We start from the raw sequence: 20,643 nt of genomic DNA on the forward strand, positions 1-20,643 counted from the left end.
CTCATTGCATCTCAATGTGTTTGAAACTCCAAAATGTTGCAGCAGTGTTTCTAATCATTAAATTCTTATAAGGATTCATGATGGTAAAAAACAATTTTTTCTTCCAATGATATAATCAATTTAAATTATAAAAGTACAAAAATGTGTTTTTTTTAGACTGACTGGCTCTTCTTCAGTGAGTTGTAAAGCACCTGTGAATCATAAATAGACAATTCGGGGAACTTTTCTGGTGTTGTGCAACTGGTTTATAAATTTTACTCTTTTCTTATTTGAATTGCAGATTTATCTTGACGCATGTACCTCATGTGTATCCAGAGCACAGCTGATTGGTCGGCACAGATGAAAGAAAAGCTTTTTAAAAGAGATAGTTTTCAACCAGTGGCAAAGAAACTGTGGAGAAATAAGACAAGCACCAGAAATTCAACGTGGGACTGAAGATACTGAGAAAACCATGAGTGGCTGTCCGTTCTCAGGAAGAAAATTCTTGTAAGTCATTTATTTTCAAACTTGACTTCTTGAGATTTTTAATTTCAGAAACCTAAAGTATTTGCACACACATTTACAGCATTAGTTATTTCTTGGTTCTGCATGCTAGTGAGTAAATACTGTAAATATCCTGAAAATCAGCGTGGTAGGAAATATCAGTGTGATGTGCAAAGATTCTCTATATTCCAATACAATGCAAAATGACATTTGTTTAGCACCTTTCACATCGGGAGGACGTCCCAAAGCGCTGATTAATCAATTAATAATCTTATTAATATGCCACAGTGTTTGTCTACAAATACCCACCAGAGCACAATTCTTGTGAAACGCTTTGAGACATTTCAATGATGTGTTAAGGCGTTATATCAGACACTAGCTGTACCCATTGCAGCTTTGTTTGCAACCAAAGGATCCAATATGGAATGTAGATTGACGCACAGTTGGCAGGTCAATAAAGTCCAGGCGTCTAGGAAACACCTGTTAGAAAATAAAATCAGCCAAATCTGTAAGGAAATAACGCTAATTCTTTTAACCAGATATCAGACTGTTTTATTATTATTCGTTCATTATTCCCCAATATCCCGATGGGTCAGACCAAAGGCCGGTACAATCAACAGATCTTATAACTGAATAATACCACCGTAGATATCTCAAGCTCAACACTGTGTCTTTACAGCACACAAGCTTGATTCTTCATGCTTTCAGTCTTCTTGCTTACAGCTTTCAATCTTCCATCTGATATCCTTGGTCTTAGTGTTTCCAGCTCTCAGTCTTCCATCTCCGTACCCTTGTCTCCGCAGCCCAGGATGGCCCCATCTCCCGTATCCTTGTCTCCGCGACCAGGGACAGCCCCATACACAAAGTTATTGGAACTCTTATACCAACGTTCATCCAATCATGGTGCGGACATTAGATCACCTGGTCGAAATCATGCTAGGTATACGTGCCTCAGCACACATACACATTGTCCTTAAGATCCCTGTTATCTGATCTAATTGTCTAAGATAGAGGATTGATTAGTTTAAGGCTGTATCTGGTGCTCATTGTTTTGTGGTGCGGAATCATTAGTACATTCCTTTTAAGTGACTGGTTATTTCTTATCAGTATCCCGGGATGGTACCAAGGTCCTCTAGTTTAAGCAACTTGCTCATTAGTTGCTATTCTTGAGGGTTGCCTTCTGTCGGTTGGCCCTGTCAGAATCTAGCGACTTATTGCTCAGTCGAGATCCTGTGTCAACTGGTACCTTGGACCATTACCTCTGTGGGCTTGTTGTCATTTACTGATAAGAGGTGACCCCCTGCTACTGTCCGTTATTCTTTCAAAAACAGAGAAAACCAGATGTGTTCTATCCCATGACTGTCAGTCCAGTTGTCCCCCACACTTAACTTAAAAGTTAACCCATTCACAACATCTATTATGATTCTAGCAGTATACAAAAAGTGTATATTCTAACACACCTACACAAAATATCTTAAGAAGCCTGGAACACAGAGTCATACACCCTACCTGGGAACTACCATTTTGTTTGCTTTTGGCTATGTGTACTCTATATAGTTGTTCAGTGTTACCTTCATACTTACCCACCAATGGATTGATCAGTTATACTGTGATATCATTTGTAGTCTTCAATACATTTCTACATTTATTGGAAAAGTGGTTGGCTGTTCACTTTGATACCCCTATCACTCAAATGAGTTAAGTCACTCTCCTATTTTTAGCCTCACTCAAATGCTGATCCCCACAATTGGGAACAGCATCTGAGGGGAGAAATTCTTGGATATAACTATTTTGCTGAAACCACAGCCACGATGGAAAGAATTATGCTTTCTTGCTGTACATCTGTTACATCTGTTCTAAATCAATGGACTTTTCTTTCAGACACAAATCTCCATCAGGTGATAAAGGTGATGCATCACAAGCTGGAACAAACAAAGCCAGTAAGAGAGGAATATTATATGGGGAATATCTGCAGGTAAGTTCTGGGCTTTGATCTGATGGCTACCTGTTCTTTTTTAACTCCAAAGAATTATCTTCAAATGTTAACATCCTAAAGGCACATGGAAATAATTTGCTACAGGAGGCTGTTGAATCTAAGAATAAGATAATATTTGTACTTGATATAATAATAATAATAATAATAATAATAATAATAATAATCGTTGGATTTGATATAGATTTACCACATTGTCGAAACATCTCAAAGCACTTCACAGGATGTACTGTGGATTGACTGTTCATTCAGTGGTCGAAAACCAACAGACAGCTGTGCATGGCAATATCCCACAAACAGCCATGCAGTTAGCGGCCAACTCTTTTGGGGATTTGTTGGCCAGGACACCGGGAAACCTCCCTTCTTTTTTTCAGACAGTAACACAAGATCCTCAATGTCCACCCGAACAATCAGACAAGACCTCGGTCTAATGTCCCATCCGAAAAATGACACCCCAACAAGGCAACACCTCCCAGTAATGCACCAGAGTCTCAGCTCAAACTACATGATTGCAAGTCCCGACATGAGGCCTGAACCCATAGCCCTCTGACTCAGAGGTGAGAGCGCCACCATTGAGCCAGGCTAACAGACTTATAACAGTATAGTGCAATGTACCACTGACCACTCTAATGAAGAATAGGCAATAGGATGATGTGAATATTTGCAATGGGAAAATAGACAAGTTATGGCTCCAAGCTCCAATGTAACTTACATGCTTTCTCTTTTAAAGCTGGATAAAATAATCAATGCACAGGAACTAGAAAGTGTGAAGAAAGGAAATATGGTACACGATGAACATCTTTTCATCATTACCCACCAAGGTGAGATTGCTGGATAAATAACAGAAAATAATTCGACATTTAGCAGTATCATGGTTGGGAGAAACGTGTGTTACTGATTGAACAAATTATTCATGCAGATTAATTGAAGAAATTACTTTTTTTTACATAAATGGCAGCTTATGAATTGTGGTTCAAGCAGATTCTTTGGGAACTGGATTCAGTTCGAGAAATATTCCAGTATGGGCAGGTGGGTACTGCATTTTATTAAAGATCACTGCTATGAGTTCTAATTTAAGACACTTAAATGCTGAGATAGAGGAGTAATAATAATAATAATAATAATAATCCTTGCATTTGATATAGCGCTTTTCACGTCGGGAGGATGTCCCAAAGCGCTTCACAGACCACACTGTAAAGTGAATTGACTGTATATTTGTGGACGAATGCGGCAGCCAATTGCGCACAGAAATGTCCCACAAACAGTCGTAGATTGAAAATGACCAATTTAATTATTGTTTTTGGTTTTTGAAGGGATTATTATTAATCCCTAAGTAAGCAAGATTAGTGCCATAATACACTGTAATATGCACAGGAGCTTTGTATGTATAAAGCAGTCCATCGTTGCATAACAAACACATGGAAATATTGTACATTTATTTTGTTATTTGTATTAATAAGCAATGGGGGCAATGATGCTGGAACAACTTGTGTAGTGGTGCTGAATGATAAATTATTTATTATCACGCCAGCTTCTGACTATGGCGGTGGTAATAGGTGGGAGGGAGTAATAGTGCGGGGAGTGGGAGGTATGACAGTGTGGGGCATGGCTGGGAGGTATGACAGGGGCTGTTGGATGGGTGATGGCTGAGTGGGTATCTGTGACGCTGGCTAGGGGGTGTTGTTTGGGGGAGACAAGAGGATGCTGGGGGAGGGGCTGTGTCCCTCTGTGCCAGTACCTCGGGTCACGCTCTTCTGTTCTCCTCTTCTCATGCCAGAATCCCGAGCCCTGCTCTTCCGACCCTCATTGCCCCTGTGTGCCAACCCAGCCCCTCACTGTGTGCAAGCTTGGTCCCCTCACTGTGTCCATGCCAGCCCGGTCCTCTCACTATGTCCATGCCAGCCCGGCCCCCTCACTGTGTCCGTGCCAGCCCGGCCCCCTCACTGTGTCCATGCCAGCCTGGCCCTCTCACTGTATCCATGGCAGCCCAGCCCCCTCACTGTGTGCAAGTCCGGCCCTCTCACTATGTCCATGCCAGCCCGGCCCCCTCACTGTGTCCGTGCCAGCCCGGCCCCCTCACTGTGTCCATGCCAGCCCGGCCCCCTCACTGTGTCCGTGCCAGCCCGGCCCCCTCACTGTGTCCATGCCAGCCCGGCCCTCTCACTGTGTTCATGCCAGCCCAGCCCCCTCACTGTGTCCATGCCAGCCCGGCCCCCTCACTGTGTCCATGCCAGCCCGGCCCTCTCACTGTGTTCATGCCAGCCCGGCCCCCTCACTGTGTGCAAGCCCGGCCCCCTCACTGTGTGCAAGACCGGCCCCTTCACTGTGTCCGTGCCAGTCCGGCCCCCTCACTGTGTGCCAGCCCGGCCCCCTCACTGTTTGTGTTTGCACTTGCCCTGGGTGCTGTGAGTAGCCAATTGCACCACCAGCAGGTGCACAGCACCCTTGTACTTCAAGTGGGTGAACCCCCAGCACCTATACATTAGGGTAAATTGTGGCATCCATTCTGATAATTATCTCCAGTAATAATTAGCACACTATAATCATTTTATGCCTTTGCCCCTCACCACCAGCATGGAATTTTTCCCTTCAGCCTGTTTAAATTGGATCAGTGTTATGTTTGATTTTAGTATAAAGAGGACTGAATTATACAATTTGCCAAATTCTAGACTGTCTGAAATGTTAAGAAAATAGAGTCAAAATTGGTCATTTACTTCATGCTATTTGTGGACATTGCTTTGTACAAATTGCTGCCACATTTGCCTGCAAAGTGCACATTCCCTGCACTTGACATTAAAGCTTGTGAAGCACTTTGAGATGTTCTCCCGCTGTGAAAGGTGCTGTAACACATGTAAAGAATATTATTAAAATGAATAAGAATTAATTCAGACCAAGGTGAAATTTCTCCTCATTTATTAATTTCTAATTTATTAATAAATAGTGCGCTTTTACATAACGTGTGTTACAGCAGTTAATTACTGCATAATGAAGACAAGAATAAAATACCACCACCAACAACAACTTGGATTTATATACCACCCTCCACGCCGGACGGAGTCTCAGAGTGCTTTATAGTAACGGATCCCGGGACCGAGCCAGGGGAGGGGGAGGGAGGTGACCAAAGGCGCGGTCGAAAAGAAAGATCTTCAGCAGAGACCTGAAAATGGGAAGGGAGGGAGCGAGACAAAGGAAGTGAGGAAGGCGGTTCCAGAGCCTCGGGGCATAGTGGCTGAAGGCACAGCCACTGAGGGTGGAGCGGAGGACTCGGACGACGAGGAGGAGGCCAGATCCGGAGGAATAAAGGCAATGGGTACTGTTTTGAGGAGAGAGGAGGTCAGAGAGGTACGGGGGTGCAGAGGAGTGCAGGGACTTGAATACAAGGGTGAGGATCTTGAAATCGATTTTCTCTGGGATAGGCAGCCAAGGCAAATGCAAATCCGGAACCATTTGCGCTGTTCTGATATACACAATTTTTTTGTCATTTTAGCCCAAAGCTTTATACCTACGATTTCATTGAGAAAAAAAATATTTTCTAGCAAAAAAAGGTGTGAGAAGTAACAATTGGTCCAATGAGATATCATACATAGTATATGCCACCCAGGCAGATAAAGCACTGTGTCCAGCCAAGTATATTCAGAACTCTGCAGCTCGTGTACTGTCCCGCACCAGGCTTCGGGACCACATCACTCCCACCCTCGCTCGCCTCCACTGGCTCCCCATCCCCCAGAGGATTGATTTCAAGATCCTCATCCTCACCTACAAGGCCATTCACGGCCTTGCTCCCTCCTACCTCTCCAACCTACTATCCCCCTACCTACCTGCCCGTACCCTCCGTTCCTCTGGCTCCGGTCTGCTCCACGTCCCCTGCCCCAACCGCCCTACTATCGGTGGTCGGGCCTTCAGCCTCTCAGCCCCGAGGCTCTGGAACTCCATCCCCCAGTGCCTTCGCCTTGCTTCCTCCCTTTCCTCCTTCAAGGCCGGTCTCAAAACCTTTCTCTTTGACCGTGCCTTCAGCTCCCCTCTCGACTCTCTTCCTCCTCCTCGCTCCCTCCCTTCCCTCCCCTCACCCTGACCATTTCCCCCCTCCTCTCTCCCTCCCTTCCCTCCCCTCACCCTGACCATTTCCCCCCTGCTCGGGTCATGACCCAACTGTGCAGCGCCTTGGGACGTCCTCCTGACGTGAAAGGCGCTCTATAAATGGAATCTTGTTGTTGTTGTTGTTGTTGTATTCCAAAATAGATTACAAGATCACAAAACCGATTTGGATGAAGAAGGTCCTTTGACCCATCTGTTCTCAATTTTCCAGAATATCCACCCTATCAACTCCCCCATCACAGCATCAAGCTGTTTTTTAAACGCCGACAGTGTCCCAGCCTCAACTACCCTTCTTGGTAACCTGTTCCAGTTGTTAACTACCTACTTCAATAATTTTTCTGTAGAACCTATAATGGGGTCTAGTAATCATTAAAAACAGTGATTATTTACACTAAATATATATAATGGGAAATGCCTTCATAAAGACATAGAGAAAAGGATTGCTATTTTTAGCCATGCATTTATAATAACAATAATTATCCTTGCATTTGTTATATTGCTTTATCACATCTTCGAGACATCTCAAAGCGCTTCACAGAATGTACTCCAAAGTGAATTGACTACATTTTGTGGGTGAAAGGAGGCAACTAATTGCACACAGCTGTATCCCATAAGCATTCGTGGATTGCATGACCTAATTATTACTGTTATATTTTTAAGGGATTATTACACATGGAAAAGCTATCCGCCAATCGACTAACAACAGGGTTCCTCCTACTTACTGCTATATAAACAGAGGCATGTGGAGTAAGGAAACGCCCTGTCTGGGAATCGAACCCAGGTCCCCTCGGCTGCTGGAGAGTGCTCTAATCACTGAGCTACAGGACTTTTAATGTAAAGTATAGTGAGTGAGTATATGTAGGCAATCTGGTCAACTCCCAAACTGTGAAACATTGTGTTGCAGGTGAGAGATGAAAGAAATATGTTGAAAGTGGTTTCGAGAATCCATCGCATTGCTGTAATCCTTAAACTCTTGGTGGACCAGTTTGCGGTTATGGAAACAATGACGGCATTGGATTTCTTTGATTTCAGGTGAGGAAAACTTCAGGAGAGGAAGCTGACATACAAAAAGCCCCGAGTTCTATTTAGTCTACAGGTAGTCTACAAGTCCTATAAGTAGGCTTGCTGGTTTCCAATTTTTAATCGGTAAAAATAATTTTCTCCAATTCAAGGAAATGTAATTCCCATTGGATTTCTTTAGCATTTTTTTAATTGCTTAAACTACAAAGAAAGCTGACTTCCTGGTCATAAGGTTTTCAGCTGTCACTTCCTGCGTGCTGACATTGGAGATACTATTCTGTGCCTTGCACTCACATGCTTCACACAGGAATTGATATCCTGGCAATCTTGCAACTTCTTAATATAAGTATTTTGTAGTCGGAAAGATCACTAAGAAATAAAAAAAATACTATCCATCAAAATTAGCCAACAAATCCAAAACTGGCAACCTTACTGATAAGACCATTTTGTCTTAACATTTAAGATTGCATTACATTGGAGAAAATGTGTAAATTCAGTTTTAATTTGGATGATGGTTTGGATGATGGGTTCTTTTTACTGGGTCAAAAAAGGGAGAGGGTTCGAAGCCACTATACACAGAGGCCTCACCAAAATGGTAGTGGATAAATATTGTGGAAAATAATAAAGGGAAGGGGGAAATGAAAGGGAATATGAATATTCCCCTAATATCCCTATTAGAATAGCTCTAATGGGGAGGGGACTCGCAAAGGCACAGTGGAGTAAATGGCCTCCTTCTGTACTTTAAACATATACTGTCCTGGAAGTATGAACGATGCATCTTAATTCTGAAATATAATTTGCTCAGAAATATATGTGTAACAGAACTAGATGACTGAAGTTGGCTGCTTTCAAAACTAATTGTTTCCTATTACCTCAATTGTAAAGGAATTATTTAGTCCCTGCATCCGGATTTCAGAGTATGCAGTTTCGCTTGATGGAGAATAAGATTGGAGTTCTTGAGAGCTTGCGAGTTCCTTACAGTAGAAAGCACTACAGGGACAACTTCAAAGGGAAGGAGAATGAACTGCTCCTTTTATCTGAGCAAGAACCAACACTAGTACAGCTTGTCGAGGTACCTGACATGACCCCTTAAATAGTATTCAGCTTAGTAACTGTGATAAAAAGCCTTTCTGTTACAGATTTTGAGTACAAGACAACGAATAAGATAATGTCAGTTTAGTGAGCAGCAGAGTCTGGGCTTGAAGCTGTGGATTCTTTACAAAGTTGTCATGGAGCTAAATTATCATTTTGCAGTGAAGGACATGGGATTCTCTTTTTAAAAGAAATAAAGTTTCCCTATTCGTAAGCTATGTTATCAATATATGTTGTGTTAAGCCCAATGTCACCGGCTCTCCAAGTCTGTCACATGGATTGGACTGAAGCACACGTCATGCATCAGATTAATCTATCAGTCTGCAGAATTATTATGGTTCTGGACTGTAATCATTTACATACTATTGACTGACACTCATATCACATTACCCAACAGTCCAAATCCATGGGCTAGCAAGTCCAATGTGCACTTTGGGACAACATTGGACCTAACACTATGTGATCCTTGAACAGCAAAGTCGAGTCGTATTGCCAACAATGTTTTGGTTAACACATCACAGATCACCATTTCACCCCAGCAATGTTCAAGTTTCAATGTAACTTCTTGCTTTCCTACCTAGTTTGGGGATTTTTTTTAAATGTTGCTTCACTTAGTTTTCAATCATATTTTAATTCTTAATGCCTTGGGATGTCCTCCCGACGTGAAAGGCGCTATACAAATGTAATCTTGTTTTTGTTGTAATATTTTAAAGCAATGGCTGGAACGAACGCCTGGACTTGAGCCTGATGGATTTGATTTCTGGGGTAAACTGAATACCAACATTGACATTGGCCTGAGGGGAAATTATGCTGAAGTTCAGGTACACATCACCATCTGAAGACATATCATAGAGCAGCATTGTCACATGTTAACGTATTCACCTTTAACATAGAAAAATATGGTATTCCTAAATGCATTCTGCTCCCTAGTCATACAATCACAAGATTGGTTTGGATTAAGAAGGCCCTATGATCTTACCCACTCTATTCTCTCATTACAGAAATGAGCTCTTATCAACCACCCTTCCTAATAACCTGTTCCAGTTGCTAATTAATCTCTGGATAAAGAAATAGTACCTGTGTCTGTCATGAAATGGCACTTTGCATATTTAAACCTATGGCTTTCTATTCTGCTGCCTTGCCCCAGCCAAGGCTCAATTTTACACTGAGTAGACATTTGATTAATTGAATCATTGGGCTGTGTGAAACAGCATTTAGTGCAAACAAGATAACATAACTGAGTAAATAAAATGTATTTATTTGAAAGAATTTCCAGTGCCTTGGGACATCCTCCCTATGTGAAGGGCACTATACAAATGTAATTTTGTGTTGTATTTTTATTGTAACTTATTTTGGTGAAGTGCGAGGGTGGTATAGTAAATCGAGCTGTAGCTTATGAATTGGGACTCGCTGATTTGAATCCTAGTCAATGGTTAAGTTTGCTGGTCTCAGTCAGCTGGTGAATGGCCTGCTGACACTCACTGTCAAGGCTCATACATGGATAATGGCCACTTAGCATTGTACTGAAGGGAAACTAACACCCCGTGAAATCAAACTCCAACAACAAGAAGTCAGGCCAGAAATAGGAATCCATACTAATGGGAAGAAAAGTAAAAAAACACTGTTTTGGGGAGTCATTGTGATAGAAAATTTGCTTTGAAATTGGATTTGCAGGTATTTGAAGAGAAACTATTTTGAAAGTTGTAAAAGATATTCAGAGTTCAACCAGCAAAGAAATTAGCAATGCAATCTCTTTGGTTTTCCATAGTCAAAGCCTGATTCTGAGGAGAAGGAAGAGCAGTTGGAGGAACTCAACAGAAAAAAAGAAGTGCTTACAGCTCTGTTTGATGAGAAACGCCATGAACATCTACTGAGTAAAGGTACACAAGTCTCCATTTTATAAAAATGAGTCAACTGTGCTTATTTTGGAACTTGTTAATAAGAGCAGTGTAGTGAAATGAATAGTTTAAGACCAGAGTGGTGGAACTTTGCCAGTGCATTCTTGCTTCAAGAATGACTTGACTTTTTTACTTCATATTACATGAAGGTTTGCTGACCATGTGCAATGGACTCTGTTCACTCCAGACTCTAGGACCACCGCAGTCCTGACACAATGTCTGACAGACATCATCCTAGATGATAGCTAACTTTCTACAGTTGAACATCAACAAGACGAAGGCCCTCCTGATTTGCTCCCATTAGCACCTCCACAACTCAGGCGCTCACAGCAACACAACAACAACAAAATTACATTTTGTTGACTGCACTGGACAGTCAGAGGTCAAGATCCGAGCATGGGGGAGGGGTGGGGGAGGGTTGAAGGAAGGCAGAGAGGTGGGAGGGCATCTGAAGGCATAATCGAAGAGGAGGGTTTTGATAACAGCCTTGAAGGAAACAAGGGAGGAAGCAAGGAGAAGGGACTATGGGATGGAGTTCCAGATCATGGGGGCAGAGAGGCTAAAAGCCCGGCCACCGATGGTTGGGCAGGAGACATGGAGCAGGCCAGAGCCTGCAGAACAGAGGGAGTGTGCAGGTTGGTAGAGAGTCAGCAGGTTAGAGAGGTAGGAAGGGGCAAGGCCATGGATGCCTTGAAAGTGAGGACGAGGATCTTGAATTTGATCCTCTGAGGGATGGGGAGCCAGTGGAGTCGGGAGAGGGTGGGATTGATGGGGTCATGGAACCTGGTGCGTGAGAGTACATGAGCTGCAGAGTTTTGGATGATCTGCATCTTGTGAAGGGAAGAGCTGGGAAGGCCGTTGAGGAAGGAGTTTCCATAATCGAGACTTGATGTGACGAATCCGTAGGTGGGTTTCAGCAACCTGAGGGTTGAGGCAGTGGCGGAGTCTGGCAATGTTGTGGAGGTGGTGGTAGACAGTGCCGGTCATGGTGCAGATGTGGGGGAGAAAGGACATTTCAGGGTCAAACAAGACACCCAGGTTCCTGACTGGCTTAGTGAGGTTGAGTGTGCAGCCATGGAGGCTGATGCTGCCAGCGTCCGAGGTGCGGAAGTGCTGGCACGAGCCAATCAGAAGAGCCTTAATCTTACTGACGTTCAGTTGGAGAAAGTTGTTCCTCATCCAGTGATGTCGGATAGGCAGTCAGTCAGGGCACCAGTAGTCCTGGAGTTCAGGGTAAAGGCAGAGAGATAGAGTTGGGTGTCATCCGCATACATGTGGAAATTTATCCCATGTCTGCGGATGATGTCACCATAGGGGAGCATGTAGAGGGTGAAGAGGAGGGGACTGAGGACAGAGCCCTGAGGAACACCGCACGAGACGCTGCGGGGGCTGGAAGAGAAGCCGTTTGCAGAGACGAAATGGAGGCGGTGTGAAAGATAGGACCTGAACCAGTCAAGGACAGAACCTTGAAGGTTGAGGTGGGAGGAGAGGCGATGGATGAGGATTGAGTGGTCCACGGTGTCAAAGAGGACGAGGAGGCAGAGGGAACCCTGGTCACACATGGTCAGGATGTCATTTGTGACCTTGACCAGAGCAGTTTCCGTACTATGGGCAGCATGGAAACCCAATTGGAGGGGCTCATGGAGGGAGTGGGAGGAGAGGAAAGAGCGAAGCTGGGAGGGAACGGCTCTCTCAAGGACCTCAACCAGAAAAGGGAGGTGGGAGATGAGCCGGTAGCTGGATAGCTGTGATGGGTCAAGGGAAGGTTTCTTCAAGGTGGGGGTGATAGTAACTGTTTTGAAGGGGGAAGGAACAGTGCCAGATGACAGGAGAGGTTGATGATGTCAGCGAGTAGTGGGGCAAGGAGGTGGAGCTACAGTGGAGTCCTGTAGCTCAGTGGTTAGAGCACTCGCTTTGCAAGCGAGAGACCTGAGTTCAATTCCCGGCAGTGCGAAACCTTGGGCAAGTTTCCTTACTCCACACGCCTAATAATAATCCCTCCAAAACCCCCCAAAAAATAATAAATTGGTCATTTTAAATCTACGACTGTTTGTGGGACATTGCTGTGCGCAATTGGCTGCCGCGTTCGCCCACAAATATTCAGTCAATTCACTTTACAGTGTGTTTTGTGAAGCGCTTTGGGACGTCCTCCCGACGTGAAAAGCGCTATATCAAATGCAAGGATTATTATTATTATTATTATTTAAGGAGAAGGGTGGGGATGGGGTCGAGGGAACCGGTGATGGGCTTCATGGAGGATATGGTGGTGATGATAGAGGAGGGGGTGACAGGTTCAAAAGTGTGGAAGGAGTGATGGGTAGTGGTCGATGTGAGGGGGGTAGGGAGGGGGTGGAAGTTGGAAGAGCAATGGCAGCTGAGCGGATTTCCTCGATTTTGGACTCGAGGAAGTCCAGCATTTCCTCGAAGTGGGAGTCGGCGGAAAAAATCTGCGAGGCATGGCAGGGAGGGCAGAGGATCCGATTGGTGGTGGAGAACAGGAGCCTGAGGTTGCCCTTCGACTCCAGGATTAACCTGGAATAGAAGGATGATTTGGCTGAGGCGAGAGCGGAGCAATAGGTTTTGATGAGGTCCAGCCAGATGTGCCGGTGGACCGTTAGGCCAGATTTGAGCCAAGTACGTTCGGCTGACCGCACCAGGCCCTTGTGAACCAAGATGAGGATTGGGAATAGGAGGCAGTTTGGGAGGTGAGGGGGGCAAGGGCGGTGAGTGTGGTGGAGAGGGTGCTGTGGAGAAGAGTAAGCGCAGCGAGTGGGTTAGTGCGAGAGGTGGGCCAGAGGGGGAGGAGTTCAGAGAACTCGAGGGCAACGGAGAGGGATTGCGGGGAGATCTTCTTCCACAGTAGAAGATGATGATAGGTTTCGAGGCAGTGGGGAGAGGGATATAGGAGTTGAGGGAGATGAAATGGTGCTCAGAGATGGCCTTGTCAGTGATAGTGACTTCCGAGACACTGAGGCCCCGAGTAATCACCAAGTTGAGCGGGTGACCGTGGGTGTGGGTAGCAGAGTGGATGTGGAAGGAGAGTTTGAGAGAAGTGAGGAGAGAGGAGAAGTCTGAGGAGGTGGAGCAAGGGGGGATGAAGTGGAAGTTGAAATCACCTAGGAGCAGAGGCAGAGGGAAGCAAGGAAGGTGGAGATGTCAGAGATGAAGGTGGGGGAGGATTTTGGGCGCGGTAAATTAGGAGAATTTTTAGTGAGAGGTGGGAGGGATGGTAGAGTGTAAGGTGTTCAAAACAGCGTAATGAGCTGGTGGAGTAGAGGGATAGGGCAAGTGAAGCCTTGGAGAGGTGGGCCACACCACCAACACAACAGTTGGGGTGTGGGGCATGGTGGTAGGTGTAACGGGTTGGTGTGGCCTCAGTGAGGGGGAAGGTGTCACCTGGGGTGGTCCAGGTTTCCACGAGCGCCATAAACATTATAAACATAAACATTGGTATTTGGCAATATTAACAATTTTTCTGTTTTGTATGGTAATGAATCTTGCAGACATTGATACCCAATTGTGTGCAGTTTAATTTTTTACTTTTAAGAGAAAAGTGAAGGTTAATCATGATTCTCATTTTATAAGATTTTGCTGAGTAAAGTTCAACTTTATGAAAAATCATTTAAAAAAACTGGCAGAATCTTAAATGTCTTAAATATAGTCAGGATCTTATTGCAGATGGAGCGGACGTTTTGAAGGCCAATGCGGAGTGGACAGTAAGCAGGGGGGTGTATAAGATGGGAAGGTGTAGTGGATTGGTTGGCAGGGAGGGTGGTGATGCGGATGAGGGAGAAGAGGTTAGCCCCTGGGGTCTGGGTCCGGGGTGGTTTGCAGCGGTAGTGGGGAGTGGGGCAGCCGATGTAGCTGCTGCTGGACAGCCAACACTGAGTGCCACGATGAGCCCGGATGAGGATTCCCAGGCTGGTGTAGAGGGAGGCAGTGGGGGGTCAAGCAGAGATAGGAGGTGAGGAGGGCGGAGAGAGAGCAGGACAGAGCGGGAGAGTTGAGGGAGGGGGGCATTTTGAGGGAGAGCCAGCTCGGGTCAGGGGCGGCAGCCAAGATGCGCACGCTAAGATGAGAGGCAGTGGATTAGTGGGACATTAGTGCAGGAGGCTGTGGGGGCTAGAGGTAGACAGCATCACGATCCAGGGATGCACACTCCACCTCACTGAGCCAGTCTGGAACCTTGGCATCTTGTTTGACACCTCAACTGTCCTTTCTACCTGACATCTGTGCCATGACCTGCTCTGCTTTCCTCCAGCTCCGCGACTTTACATTAGCTTACTTCATTTCTACTGTAGTTTTTTGGGGGGGCAAGACCTGGCTCAATATTGTTTAGGGGACAACTGCTTGAATTTCCATTCTTGTGAGGTTTGAGCAAAGGGCTCACCCTTGCTGAAGGTTTATAACTAATATTGCTGTAATAGAGATCAAGTGTAACATAATTGGAATGGCTTTGTTATTCCATAGAGGGAATGGGGAAGGGAAGATTGAAATCTGCAATAATATGCAGATTTACATGCAATACTAAGTTACAAAATATTTGTAAAAGAGCCATATTGTTTTCAGCTAACATTGGCAGTGGAATAGAACATTGTAAATATTTACCCAATCAATAACTCTTAACTTGGAATGAGCCTGAGTATTGTGAAAATGCAAATCGTAATTTTCACTTAAGTTCGATTGAAATGTGCACATTTAGCACTCTTTGAGACAATCTATAATATGGAATTTGATGGATTTCAACTGCTGCTATTGTAATTAACAATTCAAAGTCATACTTTGACCCAAAGTTCCTTACATTACTGTGACTGGTAATATTCATCATGTGAACAAATAGTAGTCTGGAAGATCACTATCTAATACTGTGCATCATCAATGTCAATGTACTTTGTGACTTGAGGAAATATTTGCAAACAAGAATCTCAATTTGGAAAACAAATTCTTGATGACATATCCTAATCGCTCTAAAGTGTTAAGAACTGTAGCTAGAAACTAACTTTGAGGTTTTAAAAGGTTTGTGAATCCCTTTATTAAACTGACCAAGACACAAATTAATTTAGTTTCACTTATTATGACACTATCTCTGTCATGTCTCTAACGTAAAGGGCAGTAAATTATTAACCCACAGTGGTTGGCCAATATGTATCTTCTGTGTGCAAATGGTAGCAATGGCCAGTTTTTATTTTGTTTAATCAGTTAAAATCCAATCCTAAAAAAAAGTATCCTGTCCCACCATCCTTTGTCACTTTCTTCCATTAGCAAATTCCTCTCTACTCCTGGTTTAGCCTCCTCTTCCTGGAGTGCAATTCCATAGGCACGTGTTGTCCTCTGGTATCTGGCTCAAGCGGCTATTCATGTGTGAGCCTCAGCCCCGAGAGATGGCAGAACATTTGACTGTAGAAAGCATCAGTCAAGTCTGAGTTCTTGTCATCCGGCTGCCACACATGTACAACTAAGAGTAGAGTGTGCTGAAGAGGGATGAGGAGCAGTAACCTTGTCTGATTTTAGCCTCCCCTATCCCTGGGAAGCCTGCTCAAATTCAGCTTCTCCATGCAAACCCCAAATCAACAAACTTAGCATGGACCGGGATTTGAACTAGTGAGTTCCTGGTCCATCAATTGCAACTCTCTCCAATACACCAGTTAGGTCCAACTGGCAGCCGCATCCAACCACCCCACCCCCACCTCCATTTCATCTGGACCACCCACTCCCTCCATAAACCAATACATGTTATGTTTCTGGAAAGGAAACACAAAAATATTGCTTATGCAGCTCGCAGACTTTTCTCAAATAGGTCACCTGGCCCTCAGCAGCCAATAGGTTGGATCACTCCGCACTACACCATCAGGGCTGCACCAAATCCTGCACTTTTATTAGAATTGAAAAAGTGGTGGTCTTTTACTGAATGAGAATCAGCAATATGCCACCCTTACTAAACCATGTAATCTACTCCTGATCTGGTCCTCAACAATATAGCTCAGCCCCAATCTCAGAGGAACTCCCAATGCTACTTCACCAACGTGATACTTCCTTTTCTTACATCTGCTGTCCTGTAGTCTTGCTGTCTGAGATGGCCAAATCGTGCATTTTTAAGCTGCAACTACAAAAAATGTCCTCCTGATATGAAAGATCTTATACCAAATGCAGTGATTATTATTGAAACAGGCTTCAAAGTTAAAATAAATTCAACAATTTACCAAATTCTGTACACTGAAATTAAAAAAAGTAATAATAATTCTCACATTAGATATAGTGCCTTTCACATCAGGAGGATGTCTCAAAACACTTTACAGATTATATACACTTTTATATTAACAGAATAAATCGAGACTGAGGTGAAATTTCAGCCCAAGCCTGCCCTGTATTCAGTGAGTTCCAGCAGTTATTATTTCAGGAAGAAAATGTTAAAAAATAAATAGCTAGGATGAACACAAGATTAATTGCACTGTTTTCCTCATCATTCCCCTGACAATCATGTTCATTCATTGGCAGTGGCTGCTTGTGCTGTGCTTTTTATCTTCAGGTGATCGAAGACTGTCTTATAAGGCACTGAAGGGAGCTCTTATGATCTACTTTTACAGGTCAGTAGAGTCAAGAGAATACATTGAGGAGACTTATTTGAGAACATTGTGATCTTTCACCTTCGGGGTCTGGATTTCATTCCTACCCAGACTGATGGGATGAACGTTTTATCTAAATGGTGCTGTTTCCTGTTTCTCGGATATCATAGGGGTCAATTTCCAGGAAGTAATTCTTGCAATTTCAATAATAATTCTTGCACTTGATATAGGGCCTTATTACTTTGTAGAAAAAATCTTGAAACTCTTCACAGGAGCACTACTGTTAAGTGTAGTGACTGTGTATTTGTAGGTGAACGTGGCAGCCAATTTGGACACAACAATGTCCCACAAACAGCCATGAACTGAATGACCAATTTTATCTGGTGGAATTTACTATTAGTTAGTTCTTCTGCTAGGACAAAGGAAGTATTAGGAGTATGGGATTATGTTCAACAAATAATCTTCTTATGTTTCAGACATCATTTTAAATCTGAAATTTATCACCACATTGAGTTGCCAATCTCAGTCAGGCTGTTATCTGTTTATCTCAATGCTCCTGCATAGCTCCTTGCATTGATCACCAACTGCTTTTTATATGAACCGTTTTGAAATAGAACTTTAGCATGTCAAAAAGTCTCAATGTGATTCACAGAGGTTTCTGTGCAGATCCTGTGCATTTGTAGGTAAATGTGGCAACCAACAATATAACAATGTCTGCAAACATCTATGAGGTAAATCATATTTTTTATAATGACACAGGGAGAAATTCATTTCTCTTTTATGAATAGTACCTTGTGATCTTTAACATCCACCTGAACAGGCAGATCAGATGCTGTCCAAATGAACCTCTGACAATCCATCTCTCCTACTATCACTGCATTGGAATGTCAGCCTAGAATATGAGCTCAAAGTCCTGTTATGGGGCTTGAACCCACATCTTCTGACCCTGAATCAAGAGTGCTACCAGCTCAGCCAGGCATTGGCAGAGTTCTGGGAACATGTCTATTAACTTGGCCGGGAATAGTATTTTATTGTTTAATTTGCTTTGCGTTTTTAATTGCCAGAGAAGAACCACGCTTCCAGATACCATTCCAGTTACTGAATTCTCTCATGGATATCGATACCCTCATAACTAAATGGAGATGTAAGTTTAACCTTGAATCAACAACAACAACTTATACTTTTATAACATCTGTCATGTAAGCAAAAATCACAAAGTGCTTTACAGAAATGATGTAAAACACATGATCAAAGGCATGGCCATAGAGGTAGGGATTTTGAAGAGTTTAGAAGACAGGGAGATCAGATACCTTGAAACACTTAAATAAGACTTCTGTAACCATTTAAAAGAAAAGATTTCTTTCCCTTTTCTTCCAGACAACCATGTGTGCATGGTGCAGAGGATGATTGGAAGTAAGCTTGGCACTGGTGGATCCTCTGGCTATCAGTATTTGCGTTCTACCATGAGGTAGGATTAAAGGACAATTCCTATTTCAGATTCAAAAGGACGTGTTGTTGTTGTCTTTGTGATGATCAAAGCTTCTGAGAAGTTTATTATAGCATGTGAGAGTTTTACCAATGAAACCTATCCAGTCTAACCTTTTATCTTTCGAGATGTTATCCTTACCATACCAGCGCCTTGGTATGTCCTCCTGACGTGAAAGGCAGATACAAATTCAAAGCATTGTTGCTGTTGATACCTGTCTTCCTCTGTCTCTTGGTACCCATTCAATTTGGAGGTGGGAGTAACTTCGAAAAAAAAACCTGGCCTTTCATTTTACAAAATCACAAGAAAAGTTTGGCAATTTATAAATTGTCCTTTGGACAACTAGATCTCGTCCTTCCGGAATACCCGCACTACCGTTCTCCTATTAGTTATCAAACTGCTTCATAAATGAGTTCAGCATCCTTTAAGTTTAATTTTAATAAATGACAACACCAAATTCCATTTGTATCACTCTTTTCATGTTGGGAGGACGTTCCAAGGCGCTGGACAGTCAAGGCTTTTGACCTGAGCCAGGGGATGGGATCAGGAGCGATGGAGGGTAGGGGTAGGAGGTTAACCAAGTATGAATATTTATTATAATAATATTTGTAATAATAACACAGTATGAATATTTATTAATTTGACTTATTTTTAAATGAACAATATAGTGATCGATACAAGGTATTTGGCGATCTGTTCAACCTTGCAACATTCTTGGTGCCAAGGCATTGGATTCCAAAGCTGACCCCTTCAAACCACAAATTTCTTCACACGGTTGAGTGCTGCGATAGCTCATACTTCAGCAGTGAGGACTCTGATTAACATGAAAATCAACTAAATATGACTGTATATTTTCCTCAAAATACATTAAAAAAGGAACACGCAACAAGGGTTATGAATGTTGATTTTGTAAAGTAAAACTATCTATTACAGCTGAGCACATTTTGTTTGTACTTTGTCTGCTAAGATTTTTTGCTATTAGACCTGCATATTATGCTTCAGCATCTATCAGTATCCAGAAAAACTAGTTATTATGCTTTGTTTTTGTGCACATGTTACAAAAGGTGACTTGGCCCTACATCTGTTCAGTTCTAGATTTTATCTTTAGTTTTGAATAGCTGCTACAAGACACACGTTATACCCAGATATGAAATGGATAATACAGCCTTTAGATAGAACCCAGCGATCACGTTCAGTATAGTTGCGTTCAGTTTTTCAGGCATATTGCAAACAGACAACGAGGTAAAGTAAATCTAGTTTAGTTCAAATTCCAACAATCCAAAGAAATCATCGGAAAGTAAAATGTGGAAATGCAGTTTTAATCTTATAATAATCCATGCATATGATATAGTGCCTTAATCAGGTCTTTGAGATGTCTCACATTTTTGAGATGTCTCAAAGCGCTTCACAGAATATAATGTAAAGTGAATTGATTCTATATTTTGTGGGCGAAACGCTTACTTTCTGGGTTGGATTGGTAAAAGTTTTTAAAGGTGATAGAGTAGTAACTAAAGTGTCTTATTATAATTGAAACTCTCTCCCGCACAGACAACCAAATAACATACACTCCCATGTTAAGCTTTACATTCCCATTTACATTACCTCCCTCGCTCCCTCTCTTTCTCTCCCTCACTCACTCTTGCCTTCTGTCGCTCAACCCCCTCTCGACGACTTGATAAGGCGCTATATCAAATGCAAGGATTATTATTATTAACATGAAATTATTTATTATTACCTCATGTAAATATGAAACTATTTATGTGAAACATGATAAAGAATACACACAATTTTACTTTTTCCAAGTTCTTCAATTGAAACTTTTGCTAAATTGTGTTCATATTTAAAATAATGATCAATTGAGGGAGTGCCCTTCCCTCCGAAAAGTAGGGAAAATTTTGTAATGTTTTGTAGGTATTAAGCTTCATGGTATAATAATATTCCACTGTGAAATGCCAATGTGGTACTTGCATGGGATCCAAAACCGTCCCATTGCCTCTCCCCTAAAGATCAACC

General features: G+C 42.9%; 1 protein-coding gene across 1 annotated transcript; it reads left to right on the forward strand.

Annotated features, from left to right (window-relative positions):
* Window positions 1–351: 351 nt before the first annotated feature.
* On the forward strand, window positions 352–19,516 carry LOC103187176 (tryptophan 2,3-dioxygenase). Its single transcript, XM_007906565.2, has 12 exons — window positions 352–486; window positions 2,365–2,458; window positions 3,207–3,297; window positions 3,435–3,505; window positions 7,476–7,603; window positions 8,477–8,663; window positions 9,397–9,504; window positions 10,452–10,563; window positions 17,108–17,165; window positions 18,209–18,288; window positions 18,522–18,612; window positions 19,299–19,516. The coding sequence occupies exons 1-12, from the start codon at window positions 452–454 to the stop codon at window positions 19,450–19,452; spliced, it is 1,209 nt and encodes a 402-aa protein (XP_007904756.2). The 5' UTR covers window positions 352–451; the 3' UTR covers window positions 19,453–19,516.
* The last annotated feature ends 1,127 nt before the right edge of the window (window positions 19,517–20,643 follow it).

The sequence above is a fragment of the Callorhinchus milii genome, unplaced genomic scaffold (genome assembly GCF_018977255.1).
Source record: "Callorhinchus milii isolate IMCB2004 unplaced genomic scaffold, IMCB_Cmil_1.0 Scaffold1, whole genome shotgun sequence".
NCBI lineage: Eukaryota > Metazoa > Chordata > Chondrichthyes > Chimaeriformes > Callorhinchidae > Callorhinchus > Callorhinchus milii.

What these genes read in the sequence shown, in the direction of transcription:
- LOC103187176 (XM_007906565.2), top strand. Translation starts at nt 452, where the DNA reads ATGAGTGGCTGTCCGTTCTCAGGAAGAAAATTCTT. An exon ending in TGAACATCTACTGAGTAAAG is followed by an intron (nt 10,564 to 17,107) that starts GTACACAAGTCT and finishes TTTTATCTTCAG; the next exon opens with GTGATCGAAGACTGTCTTAT. An exon ending in CCTCATAACTAAATGGAGAT is followed by an intron (nt 18,289 to 18,521) that starts GTAAGTTTAACC and finishes CTTTTCTTCCAG; the next exon opens with ACAACCATGTGTGCATGGTG.